This window comes from Taudactylus pleione, unplaced genomic scaffold, assembly GCF_031769625.1.
Source record: "Taudactylus pleione unplaced genomic scaffold, aTauple2 ptg000205l, whole genome shotgun sequence".
Classification (NCBI taxonomy): Eukaryota; Metazoa; Chordata; class Amphibia; order Anura; family Myobatrachidae; genus Taudactylus; species Taudactylus pleione.
Window position 1 is genome coordinate 2959947 of NW_028284607.1, and position 14443 is coordinate 2974389.

A 14443-nucleotide genomic window follows, 5' to 3' on the forward strand; every position below is an offset into this window, starting at 1 on the left:
AATTACTTGTTTATATATTTGTTCTCCTACTTTTCTCCTATACCTATAAGCCTTTATGAGGAAGGAGCTCCTTCTTCCCTGTTTACCCCATCTGTGTCACACCTGTTTGTCTGTCCCTCCCCTTTAGAATGTAAGCTCTTACGAGCAGGGCCTCTACCCTCTTGTGCTTCTCCTTACTTTACTTTAATCTACTTCTTACCCCCCACCAGGGCACCTAACACTTGGCTGCTTATGCTCTGTTGCATATCTAGGTGTTATGGTCACTAATGTATCAATGTATATTATCCATGTCCTTGTCCTATATATATACTACAGGTATATATTAATGAAAGGTTAAGTTTGAAAACATATTTAAACATAAGAGTGCCCCCGCAAAGGAGTCTTCTATACAATCCTGCTATACAGGATAGTTAAAGTGTGAGTGCATTTCAGTATTTATTACTCTTGGGGTGCACCACAAACCACTAGATACTAGGGGGTAAATTTACTAAGAATCGGGATTGGTCAAGATGACAATCTCTGGTGAGTTTAGGCATGATTTTCATATCGCAAATTTACTAAAGGCAAAGTCGAGTTAGTTAGAGAGAGATTTCTCTCTTCTCACTCGTAAAACTCGGGTGTGATCGCAAACTCGAATCAACTCACCATTGGGCCAACTCGGAAGTACTTTTCACCAAAATATACATCTCTCAAATTTACCAAGAATCGGGATGACAAGCTCGGATGAGATAGGAGCAAACTCTCTGCCAAACTCACTTTTCAAACTCTCAACCTCCTGAGCTGCGAGTTTGGCAGAAACATACACAACAATCATTGTGATTTGTGTATGTTTCTGCCTGTAAATAGTTAAAATAGGTTAATTATTAAAAAAAAAAATTACGTAGGTTCCCCCCCTAAAGCATAACCAGCCCCGGACTTGTTAGCCAGTCCTGGTTCCTAAAATTGTGGGGAACAAAATGACATGGAACCAGTCAATGAGTGGCCGCTGCATGTGATTGGCTAGCGGCCCGTGAGAAATTACAGATGGTTTTGGTCATCTGTCATTTAGCGAGGTGTACATATATGAAATGGCATATACTTACATCTGTTCGGCTTGGTTCGGGTAAATCGGTTTGTTGTTTTGCCAAGACCCTGGATGCTACGGATAGCAGCGCCAGGATAGAAGTGAGTATAGGATAATTTTTGCAGGTTATTCCACATGGATTTCTACATTGGACAAGTGGACCAACCAGCTGGAACAGGTAAGTATGTGTGATTGAGGTATGTGTGTAATAAATGTATACTATCTACGGTGTCTATGTTGTGTCTTTATTTAACTATTTATTTTACAGTGGAGGTAAGGGTGCCAGTCACCTGCTGGCACTTGTAGTTCCACAAGTGCCAAAGGGCAGGCATGCTGGCACTTGTAGTTCCACTGTAGAATACAATAGTTTACTTCTATTTTACACTTTATTACCCCTGTACCCGCAGCCCAGGGGTGCGGGGAAGAGCCGCAGGCTTCAGACCAATCCTGGGGTTTCGGGAGAGGGGGACCCCTTTTTTGGGGGGTCCCCACCTCTCCTTAGATCCACGGCTTGGCCTGACCGGCTTGGGGTGAGAATGCTTTGGCCCTGGAGACCCGGTAATAGGGTCTCCTGGCTGTGGCATTACACCCCGGTCGGTTTGGGTCTGGTGCTGGTTTTAAATATAGGGGGACCCCTACGCAATTTTTTTCCCCATATTTTTAAAACCAGCACTGGCCCTGCAGGGTTCCTAAATTATGGTGGAACCCTACTGGTTTTGTTCCCCACAATTTAACCTTTCTTTTACAGGGTTTACAGTCACACAAGCAGCTTACACATATCTCACTGATATGTGCCGGCTGCTAACTCAGGAGAGATATGCAGAGAGAAAACACTGCAATCTCGGGTGAGTAATCTCATCTTCACTTGCAACTCAGGGGTGGTATCTCGATCTGCATCACCATCGGCCAACTCACTTTCAGCTAAACTCACTTCTTAGTAAATTGCGAGATGAAAAACTGGAAAATCACCCGAGATTCGGTGATGCAAATCCAGATGAAAAAAAAACTGATTTCTTAAAAATGTACAAAAAAAATTGGGGGGAAGGAACTCAGTCAGCGCTGTCAGATGAGCAGCTAGTTCAAATGGGAGGTATCAACTCCTGATATAGGCTAAGAAAAAGGGTGATGTATGAACAGCGCTAAACTACCCAAATTGATAGTGGTGTAAATGTAAAGTAAGAGAAAATGTAACATGTAGTTATCAGTACCAATATAGAAGGATAAAAGATTCCTAAAATATAATGCAATAATATAGCAATTGGATGGAAAAAAAGGACAATTTATTCCTAAAGATAAAAATATATATTGGTAATATACACATAAATGAAATTAATAACATTGTAAACATTCGAACATCAAAAAAAGATGTAATAATAGTCTCTTTAGAAAAGATGGCAATCTCAGTCCAAACGACAAATGTCAGTATTGTAGCAACAGTCACTGGCCTATGCGTGTGAATCCAGAGTAATGTCCAGCTAGTAATTGGTTTATTTATCAGACTCAGTTGGAGTGTCCACAGCCTGTAGTATATGCAAAAGTCACTGCACTTACTTGTTGACGATGTGGGATAGAGGCTGGAAAATAGATGTAGTGATGCTGGTCCGGAAACAAATCCACAAGGTGCAGGGTGCTGTATGAGATATTGGTGGGGAGCTAAACGCGTTTCACTGTGGTATGACCCACAGCTTCCTACTAAGGAAAGATCAATATTATTTAGATCTCAAACTTGGTCCTCAGGATCCCACACAGTTCATGTTTTCCAGCTCCCCAAGTAGGTGCGCAGGTGTATTCATTACTCACTGACACATTTTAATAGTTCCACTGGTGGAGCTAATTATTTCACTTGTGATTCCATGAGGAGAACTGGAAAACATGCACTGTTTGGGATCCTGAGGACCGAGTTTAAGAACTAGTGATTTAGATTATTCATTTCTGTATTCAATACAGAGATACCAAGCCCATATTGATCTATAGTATTGATACAGGGCTACCGATTGGCTATCTTTACCAGTGGTGGATCCAGGGGAAAAGACGGGGAATGGAGGCGATAGTCACACACCATCTCCAGATTAGCACTTTGGATGGCTTCCCACTCCTCCCCGATGCCTCATTTTCTCCCTGGAGCAGAGCTCTCAGCTGCTTCTGTCTCCTCACTCACTGAGCATCACTGAGAGCTTGGCTCAGAGAGGAGATGAGACAACAGGGAAAGTGTGTGTTACAGGGAGCGATGGTCCTGATCACCTTCCCTGGATCTACCACTGATCTCTACTCAGCACAATAATCAGACTGGAGCAATAGGATGTTGGCTGGCTGAGTGAATAAATATGTCTGCTTGTTATGTGTAGGTGGCTGACATCCATTGCAGCCAGCAATGGATGTATTTGTCTAAAACCATTGCATCCATCCAAAATGTACAGATTTTGACAAGACAGTTTTGACTTGAAGGGGCTGTCCCACAATGGGCACATGCATCTAAAAACAGAGATATGGGGCATGAGTCAGAGCATTCTGCAAGCAATGCCGATATTCACGCAGTTGAGCAATTTTTTGCAATTGCAAGAACATTTCAGAAAAGTTATATGGTGCATGCATTGCAAAGGTGCTATTGTGATTGGGACAGGCGGTATCAGAAATATAGTGGAAAAGCGATTCTGGCCAGTGACTGGAAGGGGGCTACTAGTGCATACAGAAATGGTCCATTCAGTGGACATGTTATGGGAGTGTTGCGGGCATATCAGTGCAACCAGCTGCGTTCCCAGATACACAGCCACAGACATAAGAGGCTTTGGACAGATGGATAACTGCACCTGCTATAGGGTTGCTGCAAGTTTCGATGAAGCAACACTTTTTTTTCTTATTTCCAAATGTGTTTCACCACATTTACGGAGCACCATTGAGCTTGGCTAGTGGGGAGATTGTGTGTGTACAGTATGTGCGCCATCTAGTGAGCCTAGTTTCACCACATTTACAGAGCACCATTGCACTTGGCTAGTGTGAAGATTGTATGGGTATGTGCGCCATCTAGTGAGCCTATGTTTCACCACATTTACATTGTGTGTTGTGATAGAAGCACTGGAGAAGTTAGGGATGGCGTGTATTTGTGTCCAGATTCCTGTAATATGTGTTTTAAACCCCCAGGAAAAGTCTGTTTTACCAAGCAGATTTGAGTGTCGGCTTTTGGTAAAAGCTGGATAATGGGTCCTGGGGGTGTGGGTGTGAGAGATAAGGAAGAACTCCATCCACAGGGCCGCTTCAGGTGTTGGACTTTTGAGCCTGAGACCAGACTAATTAATGAATACACCTGTAAGTGGCTCATAAGAGCTGTGTAGAGTTTTGATGCAGTGTCTCACACACCCTGGGGAGAACAGACACTGTGGTTTTGTTCTGAGACACTGTGACACTGGTATGTACTATGTTTGTGGTAAGGCAGAAGGCCCTGCCACATGTAGAAAGGGAGTTACCTGTCTAATTAGAGCCCAGACGGACTAGGGTTTACTTTTATGTTTTGTTTGTTTGATTATTTGTGTCACACAATAAAAACTGGTGCCGACCAGCTTGCATGAAAATCCATGACTAGTGCTGTGTCCTGGCTGCTGTGTGTAAAGAGGTGTCCACCTACCCCAGGTAAGGGACCCCTATCCTGACTGTGTCACAATGTATATGCGCCATCTAGTGAGCCTAGTTTCACCACATTTACAGAGCACCATTGCACTTGGCTAGTGTGGAGATTGTGTATGTAGGTGCGCCATCTAATGAGCCTAGTTTCACCACATTTACAGAGCACCATTGCACTTGGCTAGTATGAAGATTGTGTGTGTGTGTGTGCGCCATCTAGTGAGCCTATTTTCACCACATTTACAGAGCACCATTGCACTTGGCTAGTGTGAAGATTGTATATGTATGTGCGCCATCTAGTAAGCCAAGTTTCACCATATTTACAGAGCACCATTGCACTTGGCTAGTGTGGAGATTGTGTGTGTATGTGCGCCATCTAGTGAGCCTATTTTCACCACATTTACAGAGCACCATTGCACTTGGCTAGTGGGGAGATTATATGTGTGTATGTGCGCCATCTAGTGAGCCTATTATCACCACATTTACAGAGCACCATTGCACTTTGGCTAGTGGGGAGATTATATGTGTGTATGTGCGCCATCTAGTGAGCCTATTTTCACCACATTTACAGAGCACCATTGCACTTTGGCTAGTGGGGAGATTATATGTGTGTATGTGCGCCATCTAGTGAGCCTAGTTTCACCACATGTGATGTCTTTATAGAGTTCAGACATACAGAATGATATGTTATGATTTTGCATGTATTCACAACCTCAAGACATTTGCACCTTTTCTCACTGTTATAAATTATTTGTCTATAGTTGTCTATTGTGATGCACACACATATGGACAGGTTTTTACATGCATGACTCATCATGTGCCACATATGTATATATCACTGTGTACAACTGAGGTTTTTTTTTTCTACTATTATTTTAGAGACCGGTTTAAATTTCTGGGTCTTTTTTGCTGACTACCTTTTGGGTCGTTTTGTTCTTGGAAATGTCAATATACTTCAGTACATACTTGCCAATTTTTCATTAATATTTTCCGGGACCAGCTCAGTCATCTCAGCTTTGGGGGGGGCGAGGCCAGGCTACAGCTGGCATTAGGCCCCGGCCCCCTTTGCTGGAAAGCCCATGATTCACGGGTCCGTGAGAAGGGGGCGGGGCTAAATGACACGATTCGCATCATTTAGCTCCATCCCCTGCATACGGACCCGCAAATTTGTCCTAAAATCTCCCCATCCTCCCCACTTCACTAGGAAGTGGATGGGATGCGGGAGATATGCCTACTCTTTCGAGGGTGTGGGGGGTTACCCATAAAATTGGGAACCTCCCACGACTCCGGAGAGAGTAGGCACGTATGCTTCAGTATTAACCAACTACACAATCAAATTGATATTTTTCTACATTATAAATGATATCAGTCTTCCCAGCAATAAAACAGAACAGACTGTGTTGTGTCACAATACAGGAAGCTGATATTAATGTCTCAGTTCTCTATCAGCTTCTAACACTGTGCACACCGTCGTTCCAAAGACTACAGTAATAAGTTCCTTCATCCCCAGCCTGCACATTACTTATGGACAGAACGGCTGATCCTCCTGATATGGACCCAGTAAATCGATCTGATGTCCATGAGGGTCTGTAGTTTGGATTACTGGTACTGCTGCTACCAACTACAAGTTTAGGGACACTCCCGGGTGTTTGGTATACCCAGCCTGGCCAGTTATCCCCAGCTACTGAGCCTCCACTACGTTTGCAGGTCAGGCGGGGTACTTGTACCAGGAGACACTGACATTGCAGATTCCTGAATTACAGTGAACTGAGCCACAGAATCTGAAATAAGAAGAAGAAACTCAGAGAAAGAAACAAAACCTGATCAGAGATGGCTGTACAAGGATAATAACTTACATGAACAGTGAGATGTGAGAGTGAGGAGAAGGAGACACCAGCGCATGATAAAGCTGAGGAGAAGGTTGCTGAGCAGAACCAAAATATCTGGCTAATCGAATACAAATTCACCTTAATATACTGCAGAAATCTGTCTCTCTATGCAAATTATCAGTGTCTGTTCCCCACAGACCAAAGGTGATTTATTTAACTGCGGGTGACAGTTAGTGATTCTCATGATAGCCAACCCACATACTAACTTACAGTATCTGCAGTATACTGTAATATGCAAAATTGTAATATATGACAATGTCCAGTAGACTAACACATTTTTTGGTGGCTTTCCTGAACTCTGTGGGGAGAGAAGGCCAGTCTCCTGACGTATTTGCTTCACTCAGGAAGAGAGCAGGCAGGCACGCTTTAAGACTAGATTTGTTTTGTCCTATCTTGCACTCTACAATTCCGGTAATTGCCGGAGAGGACAGCTGAAATGTCGACAATATGAGTAATGTTAGATGGATTATATATGCTGCTCTGTTAGTAAGAAGCTATTCATAGCAAGTCTATATTTTTTATATGGTTCCCAGGCTATAAGGCCTATTTATTATCCTTAAAAGTAGATGAAAATATAAATTTTCACACCCAATTTTGTAAAACTTTAAGTGCTGGCCCCATTCATTAAAGAGATTTCACTGAAATCTACTGCTTACTGGACATGCCCAAAGTGGAACTCGGCTCCATACATAGTTTGGGGACTTCCACATTTCTCAATTCATCAAAGTAAAAAAATACATCACTTTTGGGTTTTGATTGCAGGAACGGATGTCATCTTTAAATGGCATCCATTCTTGAAGCCCCGTTCCAACCTTTTAGAGTCCAGAATTGAGAAAATTGATCCCTTTGCCATTGGCTTGCTTTGTGCATATACACATTAAGGGGTAAATTTACTAAGAATCGTGTCTGGTCGAGTGTGGAATCTCGCGTGTGTTTGGCCATTTTTTTACAACTCGCAAATTTACTAAAGGCAAAGTCAGGTGAAAAATCATGAAACTCTGCAAAACTCGGGTGAGAACACAAATAGAAATAAATACACCATCCTCAAGTAGTTTTCATAGCCAGGAATACAACTTGGGAATTTACCAAGAATCGTGATTATAATCATGGGTATAATTTTAGCAAACTCGGACCGAAATAGAAGTTTTAAATAGACTACCTCCTGAGTTGCGTGTTTGGCAGAAAAATACATTGATCAGTGTGATTTATTTATGTTTCTGCCTCCTAATTGCTGTCTAAATGGTTAATTTAAAAAAAATTACTGGGTTCCCACAGCTAGTCCTGGTTTTAAAAATAGGGAAAAATATGGTGTGGGGTTTCCCCTATTTATAAAACCAGCACTGGACTCAAACCTAACTGGGTTGCAGTGCCACAGCCAGGGGACCCTTTCATCAGGTCACCCATGGCCAAAGTATTAAAACTAGAGATGTGCGCCGACCCTCGTGTTTTGGTTTTGGTTTTGGATCTGGATCTCCCCTGGTTTTGGATCTGAATCTGGTTTGGGATTTTTTTTCCTTGGTGTTTTGTTTTCGTGTTTTGGTTTTGGGTCTGGATTTTTTTCTTAAATAATCAAATAAACAGCTAAAATCACATAAAATGTGCCTTTTTTGTTCCTACAGTATTAATAACCTCAATAACATTTATTTCCACTCGTTTCCAGTCAATTTTGGTTACCTCACAGCTCACAATATTGATTTTTTTCATCTAGTTAAAGGGCTAAAAAAGGTTGCATCCAGCTTGCTGGCTCAAAACTGATTGATATAATTATTAATAGAGTTGAGGACTGTGCAAAGATGATGGTTGGGATACCCTTGAGGATTGAAGGCATGGGCCTTCATAGAGGACAAGGAAGTTGACGGTCTTGCATTATCATGATGACTGCTGGCGGCAGCTACAACGTGTGGTTCTTGGCCTTGCTCTCCTGTCATGTGACAGCCCTCCATATTTTCTGCAGTCTTGAAGCAGTGTCACAAGCACCAATAGTGTAGCCAAGGTGCAGTTACAAAATTCACACACGTGCAGTCGTGTGCACACAGAAAAAAAATATACAAAAGACACTATTTTTTTGGGGGGGGGTCCAGAACTTGGGCCCAGAGCACAGATTGATGACGACTGGAGTCGGGCAGCACTAGGTTGCGTTGCTGACTTGCTAGATCTTGTGCGGCTAAGCCTAACACACACAGACAATTATTCGAAAAAAAGACAACTGATTTTTATTTTTTTTATGCTCCAGAACTTGGGCCCAGAGCACAGATTGATCACGACTGGAGTCGGGCAGCACTAGCTTGCAACTTGCATTGCTGGCTGGATCTTGTGCGGTACTGCGGTTAAGCCTAACACGCACGCACACACACACACGGAAAAATATAAAAGACAGTTTGATTTTTCTTTTGACTAAATATATATATTTTTTTATTTTTATTTTTTTTAGTCCAGAACTTGGGCCCAGATGGACACAGCACCAGCCCAGATGTATCTACAGTTCTGCACCAGCCCAGATGGACACAGCAGACATGAAAAACACCAGCCCAGGACACAGCAGACAGCACAGACAGCCCAGATGGATCAGCAACAGGCCAGATGGACACAGCAGACAGCACAGTGACAGCTGTCGCAGGCAGCAGCCCAGAACGGAACAGCAGTCACCAGCCCAGGACACAGCAGACAGCACCAGCACCTCTCCCAGCCCTACACTACCCACCCTCCCTGTTCAGTCTCCACAGCCGGAGTGAAATGGCGTCCGTCGTTTGGTCCCTTATATACTACATTGATCATAGAGACGAAAGCTTGTGAACCGCAAGATTTCGTCTCTATGGTTTTGCCTCGATTTGAGAGGTCCGAGTAAAGCGGGAACATCCGAGCCGGCTTGGATCTGACTCGGTTCTGCTAAATTCGGGTGGGTTCGGATCTCTGGAAACTGAACACACTCATCTCTAATTAAAACCCCAAGCTAGTCAACCCAAGCCGGGGATTTCAGAGGAGGTGGGGACTCCCCCAAATTAGGGGTCCCCCTCTCCCAAGCACCCCAGGCTTAGGCTGAAGCCCAGGGCTCTTCCCTGCACCCCTGGCCGGTGGGTGCAGGGGTAATAGTGTCAAAAATAGATAAGTACTATTGTTTTTTACATTTGAACTACAGTTGCCAGCATGCCTACCATGGTAGAGATATATGTGGTAATGTCAGATTTGGTCCGCCAATTCCTGTGGAGCCTACCTGACAAGGGGACAGATGCTACGCCAGGAGATAGGTGAGTATTGTTTTTTTTTTCATGTATGGAATAAAGTTATACTTTCTACGGTGTGTGAGTTCTGTTGTTATTTTTTTACAGTGGGGGTACAGGTACCATTACATTACAAATATATTCTTTAGCTATTGTGGTTTGCTAATAAGTTCCAAAAATTACAAAGCCTAAGAGGGTATTAGTACTAGTGAAATATTTATGACTAAATACATCATGGTGTGATTGTCACAATGGGATATTTCCTCAATCACTAATAGCAATTGATATTGTTCATAATGTCCTTAGACTAACTGTGATACTTTCTGACCATATTACTTTCTATAAGGGCCTAATTATCAAATAATATTGTTAACATACTACACATGCACAGTAGCGCACCGGGGAATCCCGATATAGTAGTGAAGTTATCACAAATTTTGCTGCTTCGCTACTAACAGATTGCAGGGATGGTCTCCTTTTGGTACTTTCGGGCGGTAAATAATTTCTTGTTGACAATATTAGTGTTGATAAGAAACCCAATAATTGAAAAATATGCCTCTTAAAATGCTAATTTTGCATGCAGTGGGCCTACAGTAATTTAGTGTTGGATGCATTTGTGTCCTGAAACTTACGGGGGCTGCAGGGTGCATGTTTGGAACATCAAAAGGATGCACTGGGCAGCACTGCAACAGCTATTCTGGTTGCAGGGTGCCATTCCAGGCACCCGGGCACAGTCGCTCGTGCCCGGATGCCAAAGATGCATTCCTTGACATGTGCAAGATGGCAGCTGCAGGGTTCACTGGGCAGTGACACTGAGATCCCCACCACCACCCCTGGCTTCCTTCCACTTGCAGCTCGGTTTTTTAATTGTTATGAGGGAAATCAATTTAAGGCTCCTAAAATTATATGCTGGTATGATATGTATACTATATGTCATTTATAGGTACGGTGTTTGGTCTATGGGCTCAGGTGTGCATACAGTATGTGTTGTGTATCTGTGTACCTATATGTTGATGGCTCTCTCGCCCAGGTGGGATACCTTAATTAATTACTGCCTCCACAGAAGCTATGTTGCTAGATATGTTTTGTGGGCTTGCTTGGGTAAGCCTTGACAAAATACTGTAGATCATTCTGGTTGAAATATGCAATTATTATACCTTAAATTATTATATTTACCAATAAAGGCCACAATGGTAAAAATTTAATATTTCTTTATTTCATTGGAAATATTTACTAAAGGTGTTCTTTAGTGCATTCCACACAGGATGCTTAGGTATCACACATGTAAAATTAAGTTTATTCAAATATCAACATACTTTAAATATAAACCTCACTCCCACTATACACATATACTAGTCGCCACATGTTCTATGTAGTTTTAAGCCTTATGGGATTTATAAAGCAGCACGCAGCTAGGCCTTATGTACAGTATATTAACTTCCAAACACGAACCTATAAGTAAATGGGTAGTAAACTAATGAGCTATGGGCCTGATTCAGACCCGGTCGCTAGATGCGTACGCTCGCACTGAGTGTATGCAAGTTTTCCAAATTTACGTCATGGGATGCGATCGCTCGCCAAATCATAAGCACACCCACTTTGGCTGTGCGAGCGATCGCTCTGCGTATGCATACACCCCTTAGCGTATGTAGAGACGCCCACTGGCACACGTCATCTCCAGGAAGTGTATTAAAAAATTGGTACATCGAGGACCATCGGTTGCGAACGCAGTGCTTGTGGTAGCCTTACCCTACCGCAAGCTCTGCGAGCATTTCAGTGTAAAAAAAAGCCAAGTGACGTGTACTATGACGCTGCCTGTTAATTATGCATGCCTCCGAAACGGCATTGAAACACTCAGGCACGCCTGCGTTCGCATCTCCAACCTCCCGTTATTACAGGACAGCCCTTGTTACCACCCACACACGGCCGCTCCTGTCACTCATTACACTGGGCTGTCTTTGCAGGGCGAGCGAGTGGTATGCGATCGCAGTGAGTAGTTCCCGCACGGGCAGAAGCATGCACATATGCAGAACATCGGGCCACTTGTGAGCGCACGCATATAGAGAACGGGTGTAAATCAGGCCCTATATCTCATCCTAAATTCACATTCCTAAAAATACCATTTCACATTTAAAAGCATCAATAGCATATGACACTAATTTATCACTACCGTCTTATAAAAAACTTATATTGCAGTATAAGCCCCAGGAATTTGAATATTTTTTAGAGTTCCTGTCTTGTTTCAACAATGTTGGTGCACTTAAGAGTGGAAATCTTCCATTAGGTCTGCTTTACTCGTTGCTACTGTAACACTGTTTAATAAGTATGAGAGAGAGGGATAATCCATATAGGGTGTAGGGGTGAGCGGGTTCGGATTTCTGAAATCCGAACCCCCCCGAGCCCCCCCGATCCGAGTCCGATCCGAATCAGGCTCGACTTTTCCCGCCTGACTCGGATCTGAAATCGAGGCAAAACGTCATCATCCCGCCTTCCGAGTCTCGCGGGTTTTGGATCCTATATAAGGTACCCACGTCGGCGCCATTTTCTCACTCGGCTGTGGACAGTGAAGAGGGAGGGTGGGAGTTAGGGCTGTGTAGTGTAGTGTAGTGTAGTGCTGCTGTTGTCCACTACTTCAAAGTCCATAGGGGCTGGCTGTGTTGTGCTGTGCTGCTGTTGTTAATAGGGGCTGTGTCCACTACTTCAAAGTCCATAGGGGCTGGCTGGACTGTGTTGTGCAGTCAGTTCTCCATAGGGGCTGTGTCCACTCCAAAGTCCTGTGCAGTGTCCCAGTCCTAAAGGAGTGCTGCAGTGTTGTCCAGGGGGTGCTCTGTCCATCAGGGGTGCTCCCCCCAAGTGCTAAAAAAATAATATATTTTCTGTGTTTGTGAATTGTGTGCGCAGTAGCCGCACGTGCATCAACAAAGTAGTGCCAAGCGTGCGCCTGTGTCATAAGTAAAGGGCCGGCTGGCTTGACCGTTAAGGGTGCTGTAACCCCCGAAAGTACACTCCAGTCCAAACCAAAAAAAAAATTATTTTCTGTGTTTGTGAATTGTGTGCGCAGTAGCCGCACGTGCATCAACAAAGTAGTGCCAAGCGTGCGCCTGTGTCATAAGTAAAGGGCCGGCTGGCTTGACCGTTAAGGGTGCTGTAACCCCCGAAAGTACACTCCAGTCCAAACCAAAAAAAAAATTATTTTCTGTGTTTGTGAATTGTGTGCGCAGTAGCCGCACGTGCATCAACAAAGTAGTGCCAAGCGTGCGCCTGTGTCATAAGTAAAGGGCCGGCTGGCTTGACCGTTAAGGGTGCTGTAACCCCCGAAAGTACACTCCAGTCCAAACCAAAAAAAAAATTATTTTCTGTGTTTGTGAATTGTGTGCGCAGTAGCCGCACGTGCATCAACAAAGTAGTGCCAAGCGTGCGCCTGTGTCATAAGTAAAGGGCCGGCTGGCTTGACCGTTAAGGGTGCTGTAACCCCCGAAAGTACACTCCAGTCCAAACCAAAAAAAAAATTATTTTCTGTGTTTGTGAATTGTGTGCGCAGTAGCCGCACGTGCATCAACAAAGTAGTGCCAAGCGTGCGCCTGTGTCATAAGTAAAGGGCCGGCTGGCTTGACCGTTAAGGGTGCTGTAACCCCCGAAAGTACACTCCAGTCCAAACCAAAAAAAAAATTATTTTCTGTGTTTGTGAATTGTGTGCGCAGTAGCCGCACGTGCATCAACAAAGTAGTGCCAAGCGTGTGCCTGTGTCATAAGTAAAGGGCCGGCTGGCTTGACCGTTAAGGGTGCTGTAACCCCCGAAAGTACACTCCAGTCCAAACCAAAAAAAAAATTATTTTCTGTGTTTGTGAATTGTGTGCGCAGTAGCCGCACGTGCATCAACAAAGTAGTGCCAAGCGTGCGCCTGTGTCATAAGTAAAGGGCCGGCTGGCTTGACCGTTAAGGGTGCTGTAACCCCCAAAAGTACACTCCAGTCCAAACCAAAAAAAAAATTATTTTCTGTGTTTGTGAATTGTGTGCGCAGTAGCCGCACGTGCATCAACAAAGTAGTGCCAAGCGTGCGCCTGTGTCATAAGTAAAGGGCCGGCTGGCTTGACCGTTAAGGGTGCTGTAACCCCCGAAAGTACACTCCAGTCCAAACCAAAAAAAAAATTATTTTCTGTGTTTGTGAATTGTGTGCGCAGTAGCCGCACGTGCATCAACAAAGTAGTGCCAAGCGTGCGCCTGTGTCATAAGTAAAGGGCCGGCTGGCTTGACCGTTAAGGGTGCTGTAACCCCCGAAAGTACACTCCAGTCCAAACCAAAAAAAAAATTATTTTCTGTGTTTGTGAATTGTGTGCGCAGTAGCCGCACGTGCATCAACAAAGTAGTGCCAAGCGTGCGCCTGTGTCATAAGTAAAGGGCCGGCTGGCTTGACCGTTAAGGGTGCTGTAACCCCCGAAAGTACACTCCAGTCCAAACCAAAAAAAAAATTATTTTCTGTGTTTGTGAATTGTGTGTGCAGTAGCCGCACGTGCATCAACAAAGTAGTGCCAAGCGTGCGCCTGTGTCATAAGTAAAGGGCCGGCTGGCTTGACCGTTAAGGGTGCTGTAACCCCCGAAAGTACACTCCAGTCCAAACCAAAAAAAAACTTATTTTCTGTGTTTGTGAATTGTGTGCG

At 43.9% G+C, this 14443-nt stretch overlaps 1 protein-coding gene and 1 gene segment (V, D, J or C); both read right to left on the reverse strand.

The window, feature by feature from the left end:
- LOC148517961 (uncharacterized) overlaps nt 1–5687 on the reverse strand; it is a 49150-nt gene extending 43463 nt beyond the window's left edge. Inside the window, exon 1 of the mRNA XM_088477935.1 lies at nt 5645–5687. Coding sequence (XP_088334061.1) covers nt 5645–5687 — 43 coding nt within the window. The remainder of the gene's footprint in view (nt 1–5644) is intronic.
- A 436-nt stretch (nt 5688–6123) lies between these two features.
- The window catches only part of LOC148517962 (immunoglobulin lambda variable 8-61-like), a 75216-nt gene continuing 66896 nt past the window's right edge, over nt 6124–14443 (reverse strand). The window contains 1 exon segment of the V gene segment in view: nt 6124–6459. Coding sequence covers nt 6124–6459 — 336 coding nt within the window.